Raw genomic sequence first — 24,667 nt, forward strand, 5'->3', positions numbered from 1 at the left:
CACAACCGAACTCCCATGCAAAAATCTCAAAGTCGTATCACACAACATCATCATGACCCGGGGTCAAATTCTGACCCTCCATGGGCCTCTTGCTCTGGTTCCTCGACCGGCAGCTCTACCTCCTTGACGGGGTGTAGCAGCATCGGCGGGAGGCACATTCGCCCCTCGCCACCAGGCATGTTACCGACAGAACCACCCTGCTTGCTCTTGTCGGCCGTTTTCTCAAAGTCTTCGCCCCCATCATTGTTGACCCGGAGGCCAAGCCACCGCCTGTACAGATTCGGCCCAAAGCCCGAGTTGTAGAACCACGATAGGCCCTGCAGATTGTGCTCTCGGTCACCAAAGACGCTCGTTCGTGCGCCTCCGGACGACCCATCTCGGCCACCGTTGAAAGTCTGGGCCATATACTCGACCGGCCACTTACGGTCAACGTAGAGGGGGTGGGGAGCAAACACGGCTTTGTATCCATGGTGCAGGGCAACGGTAGCAGGCCACATCTCCGGGAAGGCAAACTGCTTCTTGTAGGCCGTGCTCTTGTGCATAGTCATGAGGAGGCGCCGCGACACTCGAGACGTGGTTATGATGTTGGCGCGGCGGGGAGGCCCTCCGTTGGTGCGATTGAAACCCGTAATGTCGTCTTTGAGGCCCCAGGTAGTACTATCAGGGTCAAAGAGGGGGTTCAGGGCAATGTAGTCGGCTTCCTCCCCAACTCCCCAGGTGTAATGATCCTTCTCGGGACCGCCCTGGGGAGGCAGGGGATCGTCACCAGGCTGAAACCAGTCATTATCATCGTCCGGACGGACAGGTCCCCAGACAATCTTGCGTGGCTTCCTGGCCCTGTCAGGGTCTTCCTTTAAGCCGGGAGCTTTTGCCCATACGTTATCGGCTCCGATGGTACCCATCTCGTTCTGGATGCGAGCCATCTGCGAGAAATCTTCCCACGAGCCGTGGATCTCTGGAAAGTAAAAGCGTGCACTGCGCTCCCAGATGCCCTTCCGAGGCTGCGCTTTGGCCCAGTTCTCGAGCTTGGAAAAGAGGTCGTGGTAGTGGCCGGTGTAGCGTACATCCATTTCCCACTGCCAGAAGTAGTCGTATTCAGGATGTTGGTAAGCGAAATACTGCATCGCCATGGACAGTCCTCGGTAGACACCATGAACAGGCAGATCAGGGCCACGGCTAAAGAGATCATAGATGCCCTGGTACAGAGACAGCATCTGTGTTTCCGTCCAAAGCGTGACAAGACCTCGAAACTCCTCGGGAATGGTGTCCTGAATTCGTTGCTCATACGCTGCATGGTCAGCCCAGATTGGGTGCTGAGCATCGTTCTTGACTTGGACAAGGAGATGGACATCGTAGCGGCCGCCAGATGCCAGGGACAATTCCGTAATCATAGATCGAATAGAGGCAATGTCATCCTCCCTAAAGAGATATTCGTCGTAGCACCTGATGACCACAGCAGTCCGCGACTTCTTTTCCACCGGAGCGCTGGGTTTCTCGTTGTCGGCTTTCTCGTCCTCAAGCTTCTTGCTCTGCGGCTTCACGCTCTTGGAAAACGATGTTCCAAATTTTTGTTCAGAATCTGCTGCGTCATTGGCGTCACGCTTGTCTTTCTTGGTGGAAGCTGAGTCGTCATGGATGAAGAAGCCACGCTCTGTAACGGCCTTGGCCGGGAGCTCCTTGAAGCGCGCAGCATTTGACTGGTAGCAGCGGCGCTGGACATCAGCCCAGTCCACTCCTCGGTAGTCGACGCGCGGGGTATCCTGCCAGACAGCAGCAGAGCCGTCGTTCTCGCCATTCTCGCCTGTTCCCAGACCACCGCTCTTGAGCGAGTATCCGAAGCCATAGGGACCGTAGCGGCCGAAGCGCTCAAAGCAGATGTCCTCAGGAAAATCAAAGATTTCGTATGATCCGGCCACACTGCGGGGGAAGCCATGAGGACGACCTTGGTGGTACCGAACAGGTGGTACGCTCACCTTGCCGGCGGCGTCAATGAAGCACTCATTCATACCAGGTTCTTGGGCCCTAGCCGAGTACTCTGTCCAGGCATGGCTCGATGGGAGACCCCTCTGTGCCGGGGCATTGGCATCCTCGGCCTGCGATTCAGCGTGAGATTCATCCTGCGACTCGGCCTGCGATGCAAGCTCGTTGGCCGAAGGGCCGAGGGGCGCGAGGTCGTCCGACTCCCGGGGGTACTCGGGTTTGCTTTCTTCAAAGGACGATAGAGTTCTGATTCCCCCGTAGTACCTCTCGAGGAATGGGAAGCGTTCCCAGACGGCTGGGGGAGGTGGACGGGCCTCTGTTTTGCCATTGGCAACTTTCCAATTGTCGACTTGACTGGCCCTGATGAGGCTGAGAATCATCAGGACCAGGGTGAAGAAGAGGCCGAAGCAGAGATAGCGGGTGACTTTGGTGGGTAGGCGGTATGGATAGGCAGCACGAGCGGCCGAGGTGGCCGGTCGTCGCTTGGGCAGCATAGGGACGCCGCTGGCCAAAGAGCCGGAGGTGCTTCTCGAGGAGCCGGCGGAACGATGCGGATAGGCCTCGTAGTCGCCATCAGAGGAGTAGTAGTCTTCGTCGTCGGAATATCGCTCCTTGGTTGGAGAAGGGGCCCGCGAGTTGCGCTCGTACACCGGCAGCCTCTCCTGACGGCTCCGGAACAGGACCATATTGGAAGCTTGAGGGCCGAGTCAGCAAGGTCAATTCAAGGACTGCAGATGATTGTGAGCCCGCATACCAGTGAGTCCCGTTTCCAGATCTGTGGGATGTCTCGGAACGGAATGAGAACACTTGCTTGGGGCGTCGCAGCCTGCGACGATGGGGGGAGAGACTTTAAGCCCCTAGGAAGAAAGCTAAGTTGGGGAGCCCCTGATTAGGTTGTGTCACAGGAAACTCAAAGCAAGCCCAGAAATGCAAATGCAAATTGTGATGATGGAGAATGAAAAAGCGACAGTCTCCTCAGCTGCAATGCAGTCGCGACCCCCAGTACTAGCGACACTGAGCAAACGGTGCACTACTGGGGAAGGTCCCAATGTTTCCCCAATTGTTGCCCCATTTGTTGTTGCAGGGGGGTTGAGGTTGCGGAGCAACGCGTTTCAGGCCGCCAAGAACTGCTTCCTTCCCCCGTTCGAATAACGACGTCACAGGCTGCTCATAACTGGAAGGGAAGTCACAACCACTGAGTCACCACCAAACTTACCTTAGAGCCTAGTGATACAAGTGCTTGTACCCCGCGAGAAGCAATTCAATGCTGCAGTTTTCTCAACCCAAAGATCGGCGTGACAAGCCCCCAACCCCAGCTTATGGACTCGCAACTTGCGTCCACACCGCCATGGCAGCGAGCGGCCTTACATGCGAACTCGCCAATTGCACAGAGGCAGTTACGAGCGAGCTACGCGGCATCTTCGCCCGCTTCTATGCCGTAGTCCGAGGGTCGGTGAGCAATGTCTTGCACCACAGCCTGAACGCGAATAGAGATATTTGCCCAACCCAATGCGGGTAAGAGGCGGCATGATGACAGGTAATCTGTGGTTGAGAACGTACTACCGGGGGGGGACAAAGCAGCTTGTGGTCAGCTGCCTCATCGTACATACTGATAAGTAGTTTGAGGCATCCCGTGATGTGTTGGAAAGGGCAAGGATCACAGACCGGGTAATTCGCGAGGACCGTCGTCATAATTCAGCAACATACTACGACAGCATCCTACGACGGCATCCTACCGTCACCAGTCCCATGCTGTCTCATGCTATCTGTGCCTCACAGCTACATACACGGCCGACTTCCGTTCTCTTCTAGGCCTGTGCCCCCAGCCAACATTCCCCGGACAAGCCCGGCCACGATTCAGTGTTACACCAGACACCTTTGGTCAGATGAGCTTGAGACAGGCGTCATTGGTTCAGCCCTATCAATGCCCCTGGCGGTGGCCTGACTTCGGTGTATATCAATCCGGACATGTCCTCCCTCCGAACCTCTCGACCAACCGTCGCTCTGAGATGGTCTCTGCTGCTGGATCAAAACCACTACTAAGCTCCTTAATACCGTAATTCAACATGTCTGTCTCCGTCACCTCCCCAGAAATTGTCAATCATGTCCCTTCAGCCCCCTCATCCAAGATCGACGACGATCCTAAGCTGGGGCCGGGCAAACTATGTGGCATACGGCACACGCCAATGTCCGTAACTTTGGACGGTGTCCAGATCTCGGCTCTGACTCTCGCACTGGTCAGTCTCATACACTTCTTCCAACCTACCATTGTCGTGGTAGCCGTGAGCCTCGCGCCCGTTGTCGCCTTCATCCACCATGACTACCAGAACTTCCTCGGCCTGGGACGGGGTGGGACGCCGTACAATTTCAAGGGATACCTCATCATATCACATATGAAACTGTTGGCGTTGCGTGACCCCTTCACTGCGCGGAAGCCCGATCCCGACACCATCCCGTCAAAGGGGATTCTCGCACGCCAGCCACTCCCTCATCGAATGGGACCGAGGCCGCAGGTTGTAGGAATCGCACCGCACCGACAGGTCGACCAAAACTGCCCCCCATACTGCTACCAAGCCCTCCAGAGGACCCTCGAAAAGGTGGCGCTCAAGAACCCCGAAATGTTGAGGACCGGGCCATCCGTCATCGAGAAGCATGGCCTCGCTCTATTCGCCCGAGATCCGATCAAGACCGGCTGCCAGGGCGAGGTCTGCCACATCCACGACGCCGAATCCTCGATGCACATGGCATTGCACCCCGATGATAGCAAGGAGGTCCTTGAGAAAGGATGGGGGCAGAGACACCCACTGGGCTGGAAATGGCGATCCTTCTCCATGCCCGTCTCTGCCGATTTTATGATGGTGTACGCACCTCGAAGTGAGAAAACAGTCTTTTTTGTACCATACCGTGGGACATTGGCGTTGACTCTGTACAGATGAAAGTGAGCTTCGAACAGTTTGTAAGATCATCGAGGGGGCCATCTGGTACACCGCTGGAAAGGAGGTTGAGGTCGACGTCTACCTCAAGCCGTCGTAAGCTAAATCAAGATCTTATCTAGTTCCAGTGGCTGGGGGGACACGGTGCAGAGGGGCTGGTATTGAGAGGGACGCTGGTGTTGTTGGTGTTGGCGCCGGGAGCCATTTCTCTACTCCTCCATTTCTCGGTTATGTTGGGTATCTGAGTATAAGTAACTTTAATGATGACACGAATATTGGTACAAAGTCGCCCAAAGGGGCGTTCAATCAGAATCCTCGTCGTTCTTCTCCTCTTTGGATTTCTTGAACTTTTCCCTCCCAGTGGCCAGGAATGCCTCGACAGTGCGTCCGTCGAAGCTCCTTCCATGCATGAGATGGATACAAGCCTCGGCAGACGCGGCGTCCTGGAACTTGATGGAGACAATACCCTGGGGCTCTTGGTCGAACAGGACAACATTGGTCACAGTGCCGAGCTTGGCGCACTCATCTCGGATGTCCTCCTTGATCTCAAGCAGGGCGGCGGGATCCTCCTCTAGCTCCTGAAGTGTGAACATGTGTCGAAGGATGACCGTTTTATCCCACCTACTGGCAGCCTCCCCGCGCGCGGGATAAGGGTCGTCATCGTCCCAGTCGGCTAGCTTCGCATCGAGCTTCTGCGTCTTCTTGATGATCTTTTGCCGGTCCCGGTTGTTCTTCTGTCGCTTGTCCACTGGCTGGGCCCCAGCGGCCGAATTGCCGCCCTCCTCCCCGCCGTTCTGGTCGTGCTGGACCTTCTTGTAGCTCGAGTCTGCTGCCTGCACGCGCATCCTGCCTTCGCTCGTGCCATTGGATGTGATGCGAAAGTCGGTGTCGTCTAGCAGCATGATGGCCATCTCGACACTCTGTGGCTTGAAAAAGACAACCAGCGCATCGCCCTTGAATTTGCCCTCAGAATCCGTGTAGAGCTTTATACGGGGTGCGCCGCTGTCGATCTCTTCGGCAATAACGCCGCCCTTGCGCGAAAATAGGTCGTGGACCTCGGAGACTGTCACGTCGAGGGGCAGGCCGGTCACGTACACGGCGGTATTTTGCCTGGGCTGAGGCGGCGCCTTTTGCTTCTTCTTGGGGCGCGCGGGCCTGGAGTTTTCGGGCTGCGGAAGATCAATTGTCAGGATTTGCGCGTTGGGCCCGCCTGAGCTGGCCAAGGGAGGGAGAGGAGCTCACCTGGGCTGGATCCTCTGACCCATTCTTCCTCTTCCTCGATGGCAGATCAGCTGTGTGATGTCCGAGTGGGCCCTCCCCTCCATAGTCGTGTTCATCATTATCCAGCGGTCGTTCATCATCGTCATCATCATCGGCTGGCACCCATCGTTTCAGATCGGGGTCGAATTCGAACTCGGAGCCATCGTCGTGAACGGCAATAAACTTGTTGTCGAGCTTGGAGAAGGATATGCGGTCGTCGCTATCAAACTCTTGAACGTCCGTGGGGAACGGGGGATCCATGGCGCAACCCGGGATTCCTTGTGTCTGCGAAAATCTTGGGTGCTGTGCTGTCTGATAGAAGCTACAATCAGTGGAAGGGAGAATTAAAGAGCTTGGAGCTAAGAGGACGCAGGTACGTCAACACCTCACCTTTGCTGATCGGCCAGTTGGTGGGGCAATTTAACGACAGTTACAGCCGCGACATCCTCCAACAAAATGGTACCCTAAAGCTAGTAGACTAATTTTACTATTCCAAACAGTGATCGCACCTATAGTATCGATTAATGATGCCCGAATTGTTCGTCTGGGCGTGACTGGCTAGATATGGCGCCAATCTATGGACATTGAAGGCTTGGGCGTGAATGAAGCTACTTGGACTGGAGACTCTAACTGATACCTTGCTAGTAGCCTTATAATAGATGCATTATTCTCCTTTTGAAAACTAGTAAACCGCGTTAGGCGATCATCTTTTACTAACCTTGGGAAGATACCGCGTTTGATAAATAAAAAAAACCAGCCTCCGGGCCTTTTCTCTATCCTCGATATTCACACACTCAAAGTCGCATACCCCCAAGCCTTCACTGCTTCTGCTCCCGAACAGTCTTCTTCACACCCTCGACGAATGCCTCGACAGCCTGACCACCGCCCAAAGGCATGCTCCCATTCTGCATATAGCCACCATTCTCAACCCTGATGCCAAGCGCGTCCGCAACGCCGGGCAGACCACCGTCCCGAAGCGCCTGCGTGAGAGTTCCGAGGGCTTGGTGGAACTGGGGACTCCTAAGCACCTTCTTCAGAAGAGTTTTCTTGCCCTCTAGCGATAGAGACGTCTTTGCTGCCTCCACTGCCTGGGCCGATGGCTCATTCTTTCCGTCAAAGGCCTCGGGGTTATTACCAGACAGTACAATGATAGCAGGGGGAAGAAAGCTAAGTAGCGTGTCTAGACGCTCAGGCGCGTTGGCGGCAATGGTGTCGATCATCGGAACCGTGATGGATGTCGGCAGCAGGTGGCTCAGGTACGGGTATGCCTTGTCGGCATCCTGGCTCTGTCCTTGTCCGGCCGACAGACCAGACTGGCCTCGGAGCGAGTTCAGGAAGTTCCTCACTGCTTCTGAAGCATCGGGGGCAGCAGAAGACGCCCTGGGATGACAAAGTTAGCATCTGTATGAGAGTAAACAGGATTTGGCTCGGGATTTGCCAGCATCTCATCACTGATCCTATTCTCTTCTCCGCAGAGGAAGCAGGTCTAGTAATACATATATTTTTCTCTGATGCTTTGTGTGAAGAAACGCGCGATATGAAAACGCCCAAGCGCATGGTAACCGAAAGCCAACCACTTCAAAGGGAGTAACCTACGCTCGTGCCCCATCAGCACCTCCTTCTCTCGAGTCCTCGCCCTCTTCTCTAATGTCTCCGCCGGTGGCGTCGGGGCCGGCTCCTCCGCTCCCGCTTCCCGGATGGTCGTGACGGCCGCGATGACCCTCTACATCCTCCATGGCCTCATCCTCGTCGTCGGGTCTGTCATCGGTGTTGCGAACATTGGTGATCTCGCGCGAGACATTGACCTCCTCTCCCTGTAGAAGGCGGTTGACAATGTCGCCAATCTTGCGGTCGCGCGGGCTGAACCAGGAAGGGTCGCCATTGCGGCTCTGGGGCTTCGACTGCAGCCAGAAGAGGTGGCGATCGGAGGAGGAGGAGAACTTCAGAGCAAATATGCGGCCGTTGGTCTTGGAGCTGGGCTGGGGAGTCGTCTTGTATTCGTAGGGGACAAAGCTGCCATCGGTAGGGACCATCACAAGGTCAAGCTCAGGTTCGGTAAGGGGCTCATTTCGCTTCCGCCAGCAGAAGTGGACCAGATCTATTGGGGTCATCAGCGCACAATCCTCGTCGCATCAAACGCGGCAAACGGACCATCTTCGGAGTAGAGGTAGATGTAACCAGGTTCTGCCTGGGGCGTGACCTTGTAAGGCTTCGACGAGGTCTAGTGCAAGGCGTCAGTAAGCAAAGGTCAGTCCAAGATGGGTGTTTGGGAGGTAAGCCTACGTCAAGCTCGCAGCGACCGGCCTTGAAAGTGATGATGGGTGAGATGGACATGGTTGGCAACTGTTGCTTGGGGCTTGTGTTGGAAACTCCGCCTCTGAGATTTTCAAATGGTCTTATAGAAATCTCAGCGTATCATGGGACAGTATTCGCGCCTGGGAAAAGAGAGAAGTTGATGCTGTGGCGTTGTCTTGATGAAGCTAGGCAGTATGGCAGGCTGCAGGAGCTCTTACGTCGAGCTTGGCGGAGCGCCCATCGCTGATCAGAGTGACGACTGCGCACAGTGCAAACGCCAAGGCGGCAGGGACATCGGGCCAACTGTTTTTCCGACTGCATATCCAAGGTTGCTTCTGGACCCTTCCCCCTCCCTGGCCCCTCCCTGCAGCACCACCTGGGATCCACTTCTGGGAAGTTGCCCAGCGCCCCAGCCAGCGCAAATTTGGTGAAAAATCTCGTACCCCACCCAAAACCAAGACAACACCGCGCACCCTTTTTCTTCCACTTCTCTTCTGTCCTTCAACACTTGATACCCTTTGCCAACTTACCTCGTTCTTCATCACTCTTCTTTCACACATTCAAAATGGGCTTCGCCGATCTTCTCACCGATGCTGGAGCTACCAGTATGTCCCATCGTTGCAGTTGAAGCGCCACTCTCGCAGCAACAGACACTGACCCGTTGCCTCAGTGCTCAACAGCTGGTTGACCACCCGCTCCTACATTGTTGGGTATGTTACCACAAGACTCCTCGAGACTCGCTCCGTGCTTCCCACGAACGTTCTTCCCTTCATGATGAGACAAATTGGTCCGTGTTTCAGAGGCGGCCTCAAGACCCGCCAACTGACGAAACAACAAAGCACTCTGTGCACCTCTGATTCAAACGTTCTGGAGCGATCTCGTCTTTTGCACAAGACTTTTGTGGCCGGTTTTGCTAACCTTTGCCGCCACGTAGCTATGCTCCCTCGCAGGCCGATGTTGCCGTCTTCAAGGCCCTGAGCTCGGCTCCCGACTCTGAGAAGTACCCCAACGCTGCGCGTTGGTACAGCCACATCGCCACCTACGAGAGCGAGTTCGCCACTCTCCCCGGTGATGCCTCCAAGGCCTACAGCACCTACGGCCCTGACGCCTCTGAGGTCACCATCAACCCCGCCAAGGCTCCTGCGGCCGAGGCTGAGGACGATGATGATGTCGATCTGTTCGGCAGCGACGACGAGGAGGAGGATGAGGAGGCCGCTCGCATCCGTGATGAGCGCCTGGCTGAGTACCGCAAGAAGAAGGAGGCTAAGCCCAAGACTATTGCCAAGTCTGTCGTGACTATGGACATCAAGCCCTGGGGTAAGCGCTACCTGACTTGAGTGAAATTCCCGAACACGAGTGGCTGACTTTCTGCAGACGATGAGACCGACATGGCTGCCCTGGAGGCGTCTGTTCGCGCTATTGAGAAGGATGGTCTGACCTGGGGTGCGTCTAAGCTTGTCCCCGTTGGCTTCGGTATCCGCAAGCTGCAGATCAACCTTGTCGTCGAGGACGAGAAGGTCTCTGTCAGCGACCTCCAGGAGGAGATTGAGGGTATTGAGGAGTACGTCCAGTCCTCGGATGTTGCTGCCATGCAGAAGCTGTAAGGCGGCGGTAGTGTGGTGATGCTTGCGTAAACGGATTCATGAGGCACGACGGGTAGGGAATTGATGACGCCATGAAGTTCGGGGGTCTTTATATGAGTCGTGTGTGGGAGAGATCTCATCATGAAAAGTTCAACGCTTCCCCTTCAATTTACGATAGACCAGAGTCTCGGAATGAAACTTTAGGGAACGTAATATCATCCATGAAATGAAGTGCGAGCTACGATAGGCATCCGGTGATGCTGCAATGACACCAGGTCGGACAAGTCTCTGAGTGTGCCTTAAGTTGTGCTTATTTCTTCCAATCAACAACCCTGTGGCAATGGCGAAGCAGGTTACCGCCTCTTGCGCTGGGAACGCTGAATCTGTAATACTCGTACGATCTGGGAATATTTCGCACGGGGTGCTGATGCGACGGTGTGAAGGTGAGGGGTAGCATTGGGCGCCAATGAAGGGTTTGGCGGGGTAATAAGTTGGGCCCTGCAGTCGCGTCTCTGCGACAGGACCTCTCCGACCGACGCGACAAGCCTCGACCAACCAGAGACACTCTGATACACATCAAGACGCCAACCAAGATAAATATCAACCCTCAAGATGTACGGAGATCTGGGAATCAAGCTGGTACGAGACACGCTCGACCAACCGCCAATTGACCACTAACCGACCGGACCCGTGCGCAGGTACAACATGCCAAGCGGACGCAGAACCTCGCGCACCTACCTCCCTACCAGACCGAGCTCGTCCGCGCCGTGACGCGAGAGGTGCGCGACCTCGACAAGGACGTGTCGGAGCTGCTGGAGCCGTTCCAGGGCTCGTTCGACCCGACGGCGGACCAGGCCGTGGCGTGCACGCTGCTGGTGAACCACCTGTCGATGCGGCGCAACAAGCGGTGCCTGCTGGCGTACCACCGCACGCGGACGGACAAGCTCGAGGAGCTGGTGTGGAACGGCGCCGACGTGGTCGACCTGTCGGGCCAGCAGGTTCGCGACGGCGCCGCGGCCGGGGGGCCAGGAGCAGGAGGAGGAGGGGGGGGCACCGGGGATGCCGCGCCCACGAGCAGCCTGAGCCCCCAGGAGGAGGACTACGTGCGGCAGTACAGCGACCTGCTGGCGGCGTACAAGGGGCAGTGGACGGACATTGACCTGACGGGGAGCCTGGAGCCACCGCGAGACCTGTTCATCGACGTGCGGGTGCTGAAGGACGCGGGGGAGATACAGACGGAATACGGGTAGGTGTCTTTCTACGGTCTATTGATGTTGCTTGACGGGGTTGCTAACATGGGGGGGATACAGGGCGATCACTTTGACAAAGAACAGCCAGTTCTACGTGCGGCAGGGAGACGTGGAGAGGCTGATTGCGCAGGGCTATCTACAGAAGCTCAGTGGTTGATGAGGGACAGCCTCATCGATTTACCACAAACTCACCAAAGTCCACCAACTGGAGAGGCACACAACCGGCCGGGCACACAGCCATTTGGAGACCAGTTGGGGTCGATAAATCATTACCGAAAAGCCATGGGGAGTGGATTAGGCCGACAAGATGCGCAAGTTCAGTCGCGTCTGCAACCGGAAAGATCTGATGGAGGGGCGGATGTTGCCTTCTGGCCTCCCAGGTTGTTATGCCGCTGCGTACCGAGATGCCAGGCGGACGACGGCGATGGCCAGCGAGCGAGCGAGGGTTGGCAGCATTGGCGTCGAGAAAATTTGCATGCTCACGGGGACGAGGCTTGGGGGCACGCCTGGGGCATGCGGGAAAGCCTGGACGTTGTGCTCCCAGGTGCGATGAAGTCATGAAGTCGAGGAATACTGTCTCGGTTTCTCGGGACCAATTATGTCTGGCTTTTTTTTTTCCTTTTTTTTTTTTTTTTTGCCTGATGACATGGCAGCGGAGCGACAACTCGACAAGCCACGGTGGAATGGCGGTGCCACCAATGGGGGTGCCAATGGGGTACCAATGGAGTGCCAACGGCAGCTACCCCACGCTGTGACGGCTCAAAAAACGCTGGTGCAGTAGTGGGCTGTGAGACAAAAGCAAGCAATTGCATCATGCGTCTGCAATCATCTGCATCCGATTTACATGGTGTACTTGGGGAGACCGAGTACTTGCACCAGAGGGGTGACGACAAGCTGGTCAGGAAGAGAGCAGCCGGAGTCCACCACAATCCACTACTGGATGGTCCACTGGACGGTCCACACACGGCAGCACGGCACTCCAGTCAAGTAGAATAATAGGTGGCAGCAGCAGACGCCCATCAATGGGTTGAAGAATACGGATACAAGATCCAACGGTGTGGCACAGATCCAAGTCCAGTGATGCAGCCATGCTTGCAAGCGCTTCGGCAGTTCGGCCTATTACACCCAGTACGTGCGTCTCTCTCTTACGTAGGCACCTTATAGTGGTGTAAGTTTAGCACATTGCCACATGCAAGGAAGAAAAAAAACCTGGTGGTTCTCGACGACGGCCCGTTAGCAGCCCGCGCGCCAACAGAGTTCGTCTCGCCTTCTTCTAATACCCTTTGTCTGGCGGGAATCTTGCAAAAGCCCGTTGTTTCTAGACTCGTCCTTCCTCTGGTCGTTTCACATGTCGTGTCTTTCCCATCCTTGAACCTACATTCTGACCATTTCCCCCCCCCGCCAGGGCTCCACCAACGGGCGTTGTAGTTCGTCATCACCCTGGCGAACTCAAAAGTCTCCCCAAACCATTTGCCTCTGGCGCAACGACTGCACAAAAATAAACAAGCTAGATGCGGCGCCCATAGATTGACGATTGCCCTTCGGTGCGCTTAGTTGGGCTCCACGCTCAACCCACGAGTGCCAGACACAATGTCGTCCCCGATCACCAGCTTCACTCCGTGGAGGAGGAGAGCCGCCAGCGCCTCCATGCCCACGCGAGATCCCAACCAGCGTCACGACTCCTCCGACATCCCCAGCTCGCCACCTGTTGGCTCGCCGCCGGTTGGCCATGCTGGCGCTCTCTCCTCGTCTATAGGGTCGACCCACAGGGAGCCGATTCGCTCATTTATACACAGCACCGTCCGGGATCATCTAAGTACGCCGCCGCTGCTGTTATCAGTCCTCTGCTGCTTCTGACACTGACTCTGCCACCAGCTCCCGTCGACAGCGCCCTCAATGCCCGGACTGTCCGTGAGGATACCGCAGAGCTGGCCAGCTACCTGCTCTCGGACAGGAAGACACAAGGCAGCCCGTCATTTCTGAACCGCACGAGACCCTCCATCCCCGACTTTGCTGCTCCAGAATCCCTCCAAGTCGGCCCCGCCGAAGCTCTTCCGGGTAACGACACCATTCCCGAAATCCCAGAACCCCCTTCGTCTGAGGACTCCGGCGACGAACAGACCGACCAAGAGGACGGCCCATCCGCCCTGGCCAACCTGCTCCGGAAGTCACCTCCCGAGTCCGTTGCCCCCGATACACCACGCTCGCGCCTGAGCATTCGCAATGAGCCGGCCGAGGAGGGACAGAACTCACGATCACCCCAGGCGAAGCGAGCCCCCAAGACCACTTACCATCATGCGCAAGAAGCTACGGAGCACACGCCCCTGCTGAGCAGGCAAACCTCGGGCGGAGCATCACCCGATGTGGATGTGGATATTGAGGGACAGAAGAACAAGGCGCGCAAGCGGTGGCTCGGTGGTCTCGCGGCGCGGGCCCATGATTTCGAGCACCGTGTTGCCGTGGCCGTGAACCCCAAGCGCTGGAACGGGAAGGCCATATGGAAGAGCGCATTCATCACGCCTGTGTCGTGTCTGCCGGCGGTATGCGTAGGTCTTCTCCTGAACATCCTGGATGCATTATCCTACGGTAAGTGCGCGCCCAAATTATTCTCTGGAACGGGGAAACGACTAACAGTGCTAGGCATGATCCTCTTCCCCCTCGGCAAACCCATCTTCTCCCACCTGGGCCCTGCCGGAATATCCATCTTCTACGTTAGCACCATTGTATCACAGTTGACCTTCTCCTCGGCGAGCATCTTCAAGGGTTCTGTTGGCTCGGAGCTGGTGAGACCCCTCTTTTCCTGCATTCACGCTGAATCCTGCTAACACTCCCCCCCAGATTGAGGTGGTGCCCTTCTTCCACAACATGGCGCAGAAAATCACAGACAGTGTGGGCAGCGATAACCCCGACGCCGTAATCGCGACGACCATTGTGTCGTATTCCATGAGCTCCATGATCACCGGTCTTGTCTTTTACCTCATGGGGAGGTTCGAGTTTGGCTTCATGGTCGGCTTCATCCCGCGCCACATCCTGATCGGCTGCATCGGGGGCGTCGGCTGGTTCCTGGTCGCCACGGGCTTCGAGGTCTCGGCTCGCCTCGAGGGCAGCCTCGAGTACAACCTGGACACGCTGCGCGAGTTGACGCGCCCCGAGACCCTTCCCCAGTGGATATTACCTCTGGTCCTGGCCATAGTGCTCTTCTACGGGCAGGCCAAGGTGCCGTCCAAATACTTCCTCCCCCTGTACATCCTAGCCATTCCCGTCATCTTTTACCTCTTTGTATTCTCCGTGGATGTTTTGAATCCCGACACTCTGCGGGATGCTGGTTGGATATTCGAGGGGCCACCGGCCGGTGAGCCCTGGTGGTTCTTCTATACCCTGTTCAGTAAGTTACCCCTGGGATCATCCAAGGGTCTTCACACTAACGAAAACTGCAGAATTCAAGTTAGTGCGATGGGATGCCGTTATCGAGACGATCCCCGCCATGTTCGCCCTGACATTCTTTGGCATCCTCCATGTGCCCATCAACGTCCCTGCCCTCGCGCTCCAGTCCGGCGAGGACCACGCCGACCTCGACCATGAGCTCAAGCTACACGGCTACTCCAACTTCCTGTCCGGGTGCTTTGGAAGCATCCAGAACTACCTCGTCTACGCCAACACAGTCTTCTTCATGCGCTCGGGCGGCGACACAAAACTCGCGGGGTATATGCTTGCCGGTCTCACATTTGGCGTCATGGTGGTTGGTCCGTCGCTGGTCGGATTCATCCCGGTCATGATGGTGGGCACGCTCATCTTCGACCTAGGCTTCGAGCTCCTGCTAGAGGCTGTGTGGCAGCCGCGCAAGAAGCTCAAGCTGGCAGAGTACCTGACCGTGATTGCCATTGTGCTGGTCATGGGCATCTATGACTTTGTCATTGGCATCGGCGTCGGCATCCTGCTGGCGTTTGTTTCGCTCATTGTGCAGACGTCCAGGGTCTCGGCCGTCAGGGGAGCCTTTGCCGGCGACACTGTCACCTCGACAGTCCGCCGCAACCCCTCGCAGCATCACTACCTCCAGCGTGTGGGCGGTCAGATCTACATAATGAAGCTGACGGGGTATCTCTTCTTTGGTACCATTGTCAGTGTGGAGGAGAAGATTCGTGCGCTGCTGGACAACAAGACTTTTGCCAAGAAGCCCATCAAGTTCCTCGTGCTGGATCTCTGGCACGTCACCGGTCTGGACTATTCCGCCGGGGAGGTCTTCAACACCATCAGCCGCCTCCTCGATAAGAAGGACGTCGTCTTTGTCCTCAGCGGCGTGGACGCAGAGAGCCAGCTCGGGCGCAATCTGCGGGCCGTGGGGCTCGGCAGCAACGGGATCGAGGTGACGATGCTGCCAGACCTCAACTCGGCGCTCGAGAGCTGCGAGAACCAGCTTCTCAAGACGCTGTACGCGCGGCAGGAAGAGATGAATGCGACGAAACGCATCGCGACGGCCAGCCAGGACGTGCCCACGGCCAAGGGGACGTCGAGCTTCTCGTCCTTCGACCCGCCGTTCAACTCGCCGCGGCAGACGCACCTGGTGCAGGCGGCGAGCGACGCGCTCCAGAGCGTCGAGGTGCAGCGGCCGCAGAAGTGGCAGAGCTTCAAGGAGCCGCTGCGGCTGATGCTGCAGATCTTCCAGGGCCTGAGCGACAAGAACGAGGACTTTTGGTTCCAGGCGACGCACTACTTCCGGCGGCGCGAGATCCCCGCGGGCACGGTGCTCTTCCGGCGCGGTGAGGCCGCCAACGGGTTCTACCTGGTGGAGCGCGGGATCCTGCGCGCCGAGTACGACCTGCCCCAGGGGTGGCTGTGCGAGAGCATCATGGCCGGCACGACGTGCGGCGAGCTGCCCTTCTTCTCCGAGACGGACCGCACCGCCACGGCCCAGGTCGAGCGCGACTGCGTGGTCTGGGCCATGGACCGCGACGGCTGGGCGAGGCTGCAGAGAGAGGAGCCCGAGGTGGCCCGCGAGCTGCTGAGGGTGTCGCTCAAGCTGACGAGCGAGCGCATGAGCGCCATCACGTCGTATATTCTGACCATGGCGGGATGAGTAATACTACTCGTATGTTTTGTTTCAGGTTGTATATGGGTTATCTGTATCATCATCGTGGTCATTACCATCGTATCTAGACGGGGATCTAGGCGGCTCAGCGATTTAATTTTCCCGAGGCAATCAATCACATGCCTTTTAGAATGCAGGGATCAGTCCATTTTGGCTAATATCGAATGGTTGATCATGCCAACCAAAGTCCAAGTTTGAAAGCAATACTCAATGCTCAAGTGCTCGATGTTAGTAAGCAAGCCGGCTGGGATAAACGTGGGACCAAGGAAGCGATCTACGAGTCCTACTCGCCTACCCTACGTAAACCCCTTGATGCTTTCATCCTTCCCATCAGCTCGTCGTAAAGAATCATCACGAATATATCCGTCCTGAGCGATCCAAAAAATTATATCAGAATAAGAAGTCGATGCCGAATGCACAGGTAGTAGTAAATGATTCAACGTTAAAAAGAGTACCGCTCTGAATTCGCCACCCGGACTTGACTCAACACCAAGCTTTTAACATTGCGCGTTATCGCGTTGCATCACCGCCCGCCCAACAGCCTCTAAGCCGGCGTCAAACTGCATAAACCGCATTCACTTTAAGGAATAATAACAGAAAATCTTTCCCGGGAATGCCTCAAAGCCTCCGCTCCATCCTTGGACAGTCAAACCGCGTCCGGAAACCAACCCGCCAGCCTCCCAGACAGCAACAGGGCACATCTTTGTCGCCCTCGCCACGCAAGACATCTGCGTCATCATCCCCGTCACCGCGCAAACCTCGCAGGCCCAGGGAAGATGCAGGGGGTGGGAGAGACATCTTTGAGGAGAAGCTCGACGACGTCGGGGCCGCCAGTTTGCTTGTCGAGGACTTGACGCTGCGCGATGTCGTCCAGGCCATGCGGTACATCCGCGCGCACATGTTCACCCCCGTGCCCGAGAGGGGCATCCAGTCGACGCGCACGACGGAGCTTCTCAACTACAGGGTGACCATGCCACCGATAGTCACCGTGGGCCACCTCCACGCCGTCCTGAATGCGCCTACCCGGACGGAGCGTGAGACCGCCGAGCTCCTCGGCCGTGGAGTCATCCGGCGGGTGAGGATAGACCGGAGGGGCGGCCAGGGCGAGGCCCTGATCGAGACGAGCCACCTCGAGGACATGGTCCGTAACATCTCGGGTTTGTCTGATGAGTCGCGCGAGAGGTTCACCACGTTCCTCAGGGGCAACCCCACAGCCCAGACCCTGCCGGCTGGGACCCTGTCTGATGCCCAGGCCGACGAGCTCATCCGCGCGGGCTTTCTCACGAGCTCCATGCACGGCAATCCGGGCAGCACGCTGCACATCCGCCCAGAGGACCGCACGACGTTGATGTCCATCCAGCGGATATCGCGACACGCATCAGGGAGTCTTTCTGCCGTGGGCGGGCCAAACGCAATACACCTGGCGGGAGGCGGAGGCGGGGGAGGCAGCGGTGCTCCAAAGCTAGCTCGTAACCCTTCCTTTTCCTCATCCTCCTCATCGGCATCGTCATCGACTGATCTCAAGATCGCCATCCCTGGCCACGGGCGGTACCTCAAGCTCGCAGCTGCAGGGATCGACTGGATACGCGAGGCTCTGGGGAGGACCAAGTGGGGTGAGTGTCCCGAGAGCTGGCTTAAAGAGCGGTTCGAGGGTGGTGGGTTGTATGGGCCGCGATGGAAAGAGTTCTGGGGGGTAGAGTGGGAATGGGTGCTCGGGGAGGCCATGGGGCTCGGCGTGGTTGAGATGTTTGAGACCAAAAGTGTGGGAAGGGGTGTGCGTGCCTTGGGAGGGTGAGGGAAGGAGGACGGAGAGCGCAAAAGCAAGAATCATCTTCAGCAACAAGCCGGCGGTAGATATTGAACCAACGTTTGACATAGAACTCAACAACGGTAACGCCCCTGTAACCACCAGGCCACCTAGAGGACTGGCCTCCGGGGACGCTTATATAGAAGCATTGTCGCCGCCACCAGGACAACCGGCAGCACGCTGACAAGCTCTCCAAGCCCAGCATACGCAGGAGGGATACGTACACGGACAAATGCACCCGAGGCCAGCAGGATCGCCACAATGTTGTACACGCCCGCCCAGACAAAGTTGAAGACGATGCGCCGGAAGGCAGATAGGCTCACGTCGAGCAGGTTCAGGATCCCTCCTAGCCCGGATAGGAGGACGACATCGGCAGCGCCCCTGGTCACATCGCACGAGGGCAGAGAATCTCCCAGCTGGACGCCTATGTCAGCTTGCGCTACGGCGACGGCGTCGTTGGTCCCGTCACCGCAGAACAAGACAACTTTGCCCTGGCCCATGAGGGACGACACATACGCCTGCTTTTGGACTGGAGTCTGCCGTGCTGCCGTGTGCTCGCGTGGGATGCTCACCTCCAACGCCACAGCTTCCACTGCGGCCTTCTGGTCGCCTGATACCAGGTGGACGGCAATGTTCCGCCGGTGAAGTTCCTGGATGATGGACTTTGCCTCTGGTCGCAACCGGGTCCTTAGTGTGAAGAAAGCGAGAAGATTGTCGCTGCGTGTAACACTCAATACCGTGAGCCCGTCGTTGATAGCCTTTTCTACCGCAGGATGATCATCAGTCAAGGTCCACATCGGATTGCCCGCCTTCACTGTGGTATTTTCGTGTAGAGATATCACTCCGTCCCCGGGAATAGCATATGTCGTACGCGTAGCCGCGGCCTGAACGCCCTTTGATTCTAGAAACTTGTTGACTGCTGCAGATACCGGGTGGTTGCTGTCTCCGACCAAAGCCTTGGTGATGGACAAGGCGAGTTGAGCGTCTGTGCCCAGGATTTCGTGGGCCACGACATCCAGTTCGCATTCTGTGATTGTTCCTGTCTTGTCAAACACGACGTCGGTGACCTTTCGAGACCGCACGGTGCACTCTGCCGATTTGATCACGACGCCAGCTCGAGCGGCCATGCCAGCCGCAACGACCAGCACCATGGGGACCGCCAGACCCAAGGCACAGGGGCAAGACACCGCAAGGACTGCCACGGTGTAGGTCATGGCGTGCACCACGGCCTTCGTGCCAGATGTGTGCCTGACCAAAAGGCTGACAAGTGTCCAGGTGACCAAGACAATCACAGCCACGGCTGACACAATAGGCACGAAGTAGCTGGCCACACGATCGGCCAGGTCCTGGATTCTAGGCTTGCATCTGGACGCTTCCTCGACCAAACCGGCAATATCTGTGACGGTATTCTTTCCTGGGAGCCGAGTGAGCTGTACAATCAGGGCCCCAGGTCCGTTGACCGTGCCAGCGATGACACTCAGACCCGGCCCTTTCTTAACGGGAAGACTCTCGCCGCTAATTATCGACTCGTCCACCTCGCTTTGTCCTTCAAGAACCACTCCATCGGTTGGGATTCGAGCATGGGGGTACAGTTTGAAGTGGTCTCCGAATTCGAGGAGCCGGGAGTCGATCTCCCGGTCACGGGCATCCTCCATGAGGAAGGCCGTTGTTGGTTGCAACGACCGCAGAGAGACGGCCTGGACGGCCCGGGCACGAGCATATGCTGCAATAAGGCGGCCCAGAAGGACAAACGTGATGAGCAGCGTGCTCGTCTCGAACAAGGCAGGGATCTCTAGAGGCTTACCGGCCCAGAGGAAGCCAAACGCGACAACAGAGTAGACATAGGCTGCAGTTATGCTAATCACGACCAGCATGTCCATCTCAAGTACCCGGTTGCGGATGAGAGCCGTCATGGCAGGGAGGTAGAACTCCGAGATTGTGATGAGTTGGACGAGGGTCGCGAGAACCAGCTCGATCAGGGCCTTTCGCTTTCTTTCCACCGTCGTAGAGCCCCAGGCAAGTACTACTACGGGGATGGTAAGAACTACCGAGAGAATAGTCTTGATAAGGTGCCCGTAAAGATGCCTCCGCCCATGTAACAAGGCTGCATCCCCTTTTGGAGGAGCTAGATGAACCTGGCCTTGTGATAGCTGTTCGATACGATCGACCAACGTCCGGGCGCCGATGACCACCGGGTCGTATGAAACTCTCGTAGTATTTTTATCCAGGGAGGTAAAATCCAACAGCCCTGGGATATTACCACCCTCCAGCCCCCCCTTTAGTGATCGTGGAATGAGAAGATCAATGAACTCATCGTCTCCACCTTGGCGGACGCAACGAAAGCCAGTAATTCTCTGGGCGGTCCGGATGGCATCTTCAACCGAACTGATCTGGGTGTTTATCTGGAACTCGGCCTTGCCCATAACAAAGTCGACTTGGACACTGGTCACCCCAGGAGTAATATCTAGAGCCCTGCGGAGGTTAGCCCCGCAGCCAGAGCAATGCATCCCGTCGACGAGTAAAACTACCCGCTCCAAGTCATCGAGGATTTCCACGTTAGCTTCTCTGGCGTCGTAGGTCAGGTGAGGGTTCGCTTGTTGGCACGTTGACTCTGAATGAGTATGTATTTCTTCGCCGGCGCCGTGACTTTGCGAGCAGCAGTCTGACTTGGACGTATTCGGGTTCGGATGGTGGGAGTCGACATGGCTAGAACAGTTTCCTCCTTGGTGGGTATGATGGCGCACTTGATCTGCACCATGGGAAATGCAGCATGATGGAATGACCCCTGAAGGAAGCGTATGAGCTTGTGGACCAGCTATTTTCTTGTTCGCAAGTGCTGAAATGGCAAAGACACGCAAGAACCTCCGTACCGTTGGTTTCCACGCTGTTAATATTGTCATCAACTTGTTCGGCCGCAGATTCTCCCGGTTTTCCTGCACCCCTGGTCAACTTTCCGTAGTCTGTAGATAAGCCAGCGAGCTCTGTTTACCATCTTCATTGGGAGGTTGCTCATGACTAGGCGGCCCCCCCCCCACGATGCTGCTTTTGGAGCTCATTGCACTAGTGCTCGAGTGGACGCTGCGCAGGTCAATTGGTCCACGGAGTAACGCTTGGCTGTAGTAGCATCTGGGCGAGATATAAGCACAAGGCTGTCATGTTGAACTCGAGGTATGTGTTTATGTAGGCCGAAAAGGACTGCTCACAATGTCGAGGTTAACGCCGAGCAGCGACGAGCTGGCACTGGGACTTTACCTATCATCATCACGGAGAGGGGATCTGAGCTTGCGTTGTTCTGAAACACTCTCCTACGATCGTGTACAACCAGAGGCGGTGAGTGCGCCGATGTGTACGTGTACCGTGAGACAGGTTGGGTTGGGATGGGGTTGACATAATTCGACATCGCACTGGTCGAGGCCATCGTATCTCGACCAGTTCAGACACTGATTCAGATCCAGCAAGAGCTCTCTTCGGGGTGGTGTAATAAAGCCCATCATGGTCATGCATTGCCAGGAAGTTGGTCGTGTGTGAATCAATCGCTTCGTGACGGCAATCTGTACGAATAGCGACAGCGGCAATCCAGAACTCCATGACAAACATCGAGCGAACTAAGAGACACCTATTGATGTGAGATGGAGTTCGTTGAACCGCGATCTGACCTCCAACAAAGAATGGCAAAGCATGACCCCCCCTTTGTATCGGGAGTGTGGAGGTACTACATACTATGGCACTTGTAATACTCCGAGCTGCAGTCTGCAGTCAGCGTTATGCACACTGCATACCCGCTGTCGCATGACATGAGAACAGGGTTCTTGGATCGCACAGCTCGTACATTTACCTAATAACACTCCGTAGTACGAAGCTATCCATGAATCAAGACCATAGGTAATATTGCATAGACTTGAGCCTTGTATCCGTATCTGTACGTGCTCGGTTCTCGATTGGGGGTCAGGGGCGAATCAATCACCTCCACCCTGAACAGACTAAACCGTTCACCGGGGTCACGTAAGCCACAGGGTGGGCGATGCGGGACGAGCAGTCATTGGACTCGACGATGTGAAGTGTGTGATGAGTCTGTCCCCCGGCATGATGCCGGCTGCGGGCACAACAACGGCCGTCACGGCCGGGAGGGACTGGGATTCGGGAATCTGGGAAAGGCCGACGCGGGAGAGCTGATTTTGACGGGCTTGGCTGGTTGCTCGAATTTGTCCATGCATTGCCGGGGATGCAGCCGGTGTCGAGTCTGCCGCTTAGCCCTAAGGGGACCTTCCCCCTTGATATTTTGACTCTCAGGATCAAGGGGCCCTGTCGGTGAATTTGACTTGTGACCGTGAGCTTGGCTCAAGAGGAGCTGAAGAGGCGCGCCATCCAGTTAAGAGTCAAGACCCAAGAACTCTCCTGTGGTAGCGACTAGCTGTCCGCTCGAGGGCGAATGGATTGTTCCAGCGGGTGCTACAAGTACTCGTCGTACTCGTCGTACTCATACTTGTACTCATAGTATTACTCGTAGGCGCCGGCGTGCCCATGCTTGAAACTGGCGGATGGCATTTGTTGCAAAAGTCGCTGGTCGAGGGTGGGAATTGGAACTATGGCGATTGGCCACGAGCGTGCAGGAGATGGGTAATGTAAAAAGAAAAAACACTCTGTGGGCAGGGTCTGGCACATGTTGGCCTTGCAAGCGTGACGACGCACGCGTGGAATAGGTAGGCAGTGGAGAATGATAGGTTGACGATGGCAAGCAGCAAGATGGAGCTGGGAAAGGGGCCAAACTCGTATGACGGCTTGTCCCGTTCTCGTGTCTTCGCTGGGGGCCTCGTGGTACGTCGTGGAGGCCAAGGAGCTGTGCCTTCCAGACTGCCTGTGCAAGCACCAACCAAGTCGCAGTTTCCCCAGGTTGCGATTAATGTCTGTCCCTGTTAACAGTACCTTGGAAGGTATTCCTATTATTAATGGGTATCTCCTTCCGATGATTCTTGGTATTTCTTGGTATATGTACCTATGTACTTTTAGGTTTCTCGAGATGCCTCTATCGTATCAATGCTGCGCCCAGGCAGGGTCAATAATCGGTTCGTGAATGATGAGTTTCACAACTGATGTTGATGCCTTATTTCCCAAGTCTCCGACTATTATCGTCGTCGACACGCGCAAGTTCTCGTGGGGGGATCCCCCATTTTGCTGCTTAAGTCTGAACCTCAAGTGGCGTGGGTATTAATAGCATGGGGGTGATTGCGCCGGCGTGGAGGTTGAGACCTTTGGCACTTCGTAGTACTCCTTAGTACTATGTAGTAGTAGTACTACTCGTTGTACAGAGTAGCAGTACTTAAGGAAACCTGGAGCAGTTAGGACCATCCCGTGTCCATGGAACTGAAATCAGTGAGGCGGCCAATACACGGAGCTGGTCTCAGAACCTCACATTTGTCGCAGAACATCTCTAATCAATGCTCATACTACTAGTACTACGGACTCCATCGTCCCGAGGCTGTGGTGCGATGGGCCTTATCTTTTTGTACGGAGTATATCCACCATTTCGCCTCGGGTGTCAAGACCCAAGAGTCTCGTCGGGTGTCAAGTGACAATACACTCGCAGCTCGCTGGCTGGCAGCGGGCGCCCAACCGACTGTCTCCAGAGTCCAGGAGTCCAGGCAGACATGGGCCCCCCTCCAAGGCTCCAATGCCTCCCATGGATATATCGTAGCCACTAACCACTAGCACCCGACTGGCTTCTCCCACCGACCCCACTCCCCACGCCAGCCAACCAAGCTCAGTCCTGAACCTGCTCCTCGCCTGCATATCGTAATTACGGTAATTACAAGCAGCGATCCCACAAGTCCGTGGTCACTCGATTTTGTCATGTTCTGTCTGGTGACACCCGTTGTTGCTTGACTGGCTTGGTGTTGGTGGTTAGCAGTTCCTCCATCACTCGTCACCACCTTGGATGCAAGCGACAGCCAGGGTTCTTGCCATCACCGGGGGCTCCTTTTTCTTCACCCCTTTTGCTTCTTTTCCTATTACATTCCAGTCTTTGCGGGAAAACCACAGTGCCCCGTCGCTCTTTTTTTCCCTTGCTTCGTACCCGGCACTGGCCTGACTCTGATTTCCAGTGCCACCCGAGCTCACTCGACACCGAGCGTCTCCTCTTGTCTCGGCGCCGTTCTTTTTTTTTTTTTTTTGTTTGTTTGTAGTACGGGTAATCAGGGACCACTTCGACAGACATCCCCGAGCCTCGCGACGCCATCCCCGCCTCCGGCTAACGGCTTCTGGTCTCAACAGTCTCACATCGCCACTGCGCGGAGCCGCGAGTACAGTTTTCGAGACAGGTACCGTAAGGCACTGCAGTATTGGCTCGCCTCGTCTTTGCCCAGATTAGTGCGCCTCGACGAGAAAAAAGGAAACATCGGCGTATTATTGTCGAAACCGGATTCTAAGGGGCCGTCTTGGTATTGATTGCTATTATTTTTTCTCGGCTTCATGAGGCC

General features: G+C 56.2%; 9 protein-coding genes across 9 annotated transcripts; 5 read left to right on the plus strand and 4 right to left on the minus strand.

The window, feature by feature from the left end:
* Window positions 1–50: 50 nt before the first annotated feature.
* On the minus strand, window positions 51–2,666 carry ACO1O0_000585 (DUF3405 domain-containing protein; the record flags this gene model as incomplete). Its single annotated transcript, XM_083190083.1, has 1 exon — window positions 51–2,666. The coding sequence occupies one exon, from the start codon at window positions 2,664–2,666 to the stop codon at window positions 51–53; it is 2,616 nt and encodes an 871-aa protein (XP_083053942.1).
* Window positions 2,667–4,046: 1,380 nt separating this feature from the next.
* Window positions 4,047–5,013, plus strand: ACO1O0_000586 (uncharacterized protein; the record flags this gene model as incomplete). Its single annotated transcript, XM_083190084.1, has 2 exons — window positions 4,047–4,854; window positions 4,913–5,013. 2 exons carry the CDS (start codon window positions 4,047–4,049, stop codon window positions 5,011–5,013), a joined length of 909 nt encoding a protein of 302 aa, XP_083053943.1.
* Window positions 5,014–5,215: 202 nt separating this feature from the next.
* Window positions 5,216–6,434, minus strand: ACO1O0_000587 (U2 snRNP complex subunit CUS2; the record flags this gene model as incomplete). Its single annotated transcript, XM_083190085.1, has 2 exons — window positions 5,216–6,082; window positions 6,156–6,434. 2 exons carry the CDS (start codon window positions 6,432–6,434, stop codon window positions 5,216–5,218), a joined length of 1,146 nt encoding a protein of 381 aa, XP_083053944.1.
* A 557-nt stretch (window positions 6,435–6,991) lies between these two features.
* On the minus strand, window positions 6,992–8,507 carry ACO1O0_000588 (proteasome complex subunit Rpn13 ubiquitin receptor-domain-containing protein; the record flags this gene model as incomplete). Its single annotated transcript, XM_083190086.1, has 4 exons — window positions 6,992–7,553; window positions 7,770–8,271; window positions 8,325–8,394; window positions 8,457–8,507. 4 exons carry the CDS (start codon window positions 8,505–8,507, stop codon window positions 6,992–6,994), a joined length of 1,185 nt encoding a protein of 394 aa, XP_083053945.1.
* A 526-nt stretch (window positions 8,508–9,033) lies between these two features.
* On the plus strand, window positions 9,034–10,072 carry EFB1 (translation elongation factor 1 subunit beta; the record flags this gene model as incomplete). Its single annotated transcript, XM_083190087.1, has 4 exons — window positions 9,034–9,073; window positions 9,139–9,178; window positions 9,403–9,785; window positions 9,843–10,072. 4 exons carry the CDS (start codon window positions 9,034–9,036, stop codon window positions 10,070–10,072), a joined length of 693 nt encoding a protein of 230 aa, XP_083053946.1.
* Window positions 10,073–10,663: 591 nt separating this feature from the next.
* On the plus strand, window positions 10,664–11,458 carry PSF1 (DNA replication protein PSF1; the record flags this gene model as incomplete). The annotated part of the gene is made up of 3 exons (XM_083190088.1): window positions 10,664–10,690; window positions 10,750–11,297; window positions 11,362–11,458. 3 exons carry the CDS (start codon window positions 10,664–10,666, stop codon window positions 11,456–11,458), a joined length of 672 nt encoding a protein of 223 aa, XP_083053947.1.
* Window positions 11,459–12,891: 1,433 nt separating this feature from the next.
* On the plus strand, window positions 12,892–16,375 carry ACO1O0_000591 (sulfate transporter family-domain-containing protein; the record flags this gene model as incomplete). Its single annotated transcript, XM_083190089.1, has 5 exons — window positions 12,892–13,117; window positions 13,177–13,887; window positions 13,942–14,084; window positions 14,140–14,686; window positions 14,739–16,375. The coding sequence occupies 5 exons, from the start codon at window positions 12,892–12,894 to the stop codon at window positions 16,373–16,375; spliced, it is 3,264 nt and encodes a 1,087-aa protein (XP_083053948.1).
* Window positions 16,376–17,000: 625 nt separating this feature from the next.
* Window positions 17,001–18,182, plus strand: ACO1O0_000592 (serine-threonine protein kinase 19-domain-containing protein; the record flags this gene model as incomplete). The annotated part of the gene is made up of 1 exon (XM_083190090.1): window positions 17,001–18,182. One exon carries the CDS (start codon window positions 17,001–17,003, stop codon window positions 18,180–18,182), a length of 1,182 nt encoding a protein of 393 aa, XP_083053949.1.
* Window positions 18,183–18,304: 122 nt separating this feature from the next.
* Window positions 18,305–20,701, minus strand: ACO1O0_000593 (E1-E2 ATPase-domain-containing protein; the record flags this gene model as incomplete). The annotated part of the gene is made up of 1 exon (XM_083190091.1): window positions 18,305–20,701. The coding sequence occupies one exon, from the start codon at window positions 20,699–20,701 to the stop codon at window positions 18,305–18,307; it is 2,397 nt and encodes a 798-aa protein (XP_083053950.1).
* Between the last annotated feature and the right edge of the window lie 3,966 nt (window positions 20,702–24,667).

Source organism: Amphichorda felina (genome assembly GCF_050947745.1).
Source record: "Amphichorda felina strain 45539 chromosome Unknown scaffold_1, whole genome shotgun sequence".
In the NCBI taxonomy this organism is placed as follows: Eukaryota; Fungi; Ascomycota; class Sordariomycetes; order Hypocreales; family Bionectriaceae; genus Amphichorda; species Amphichorda felina.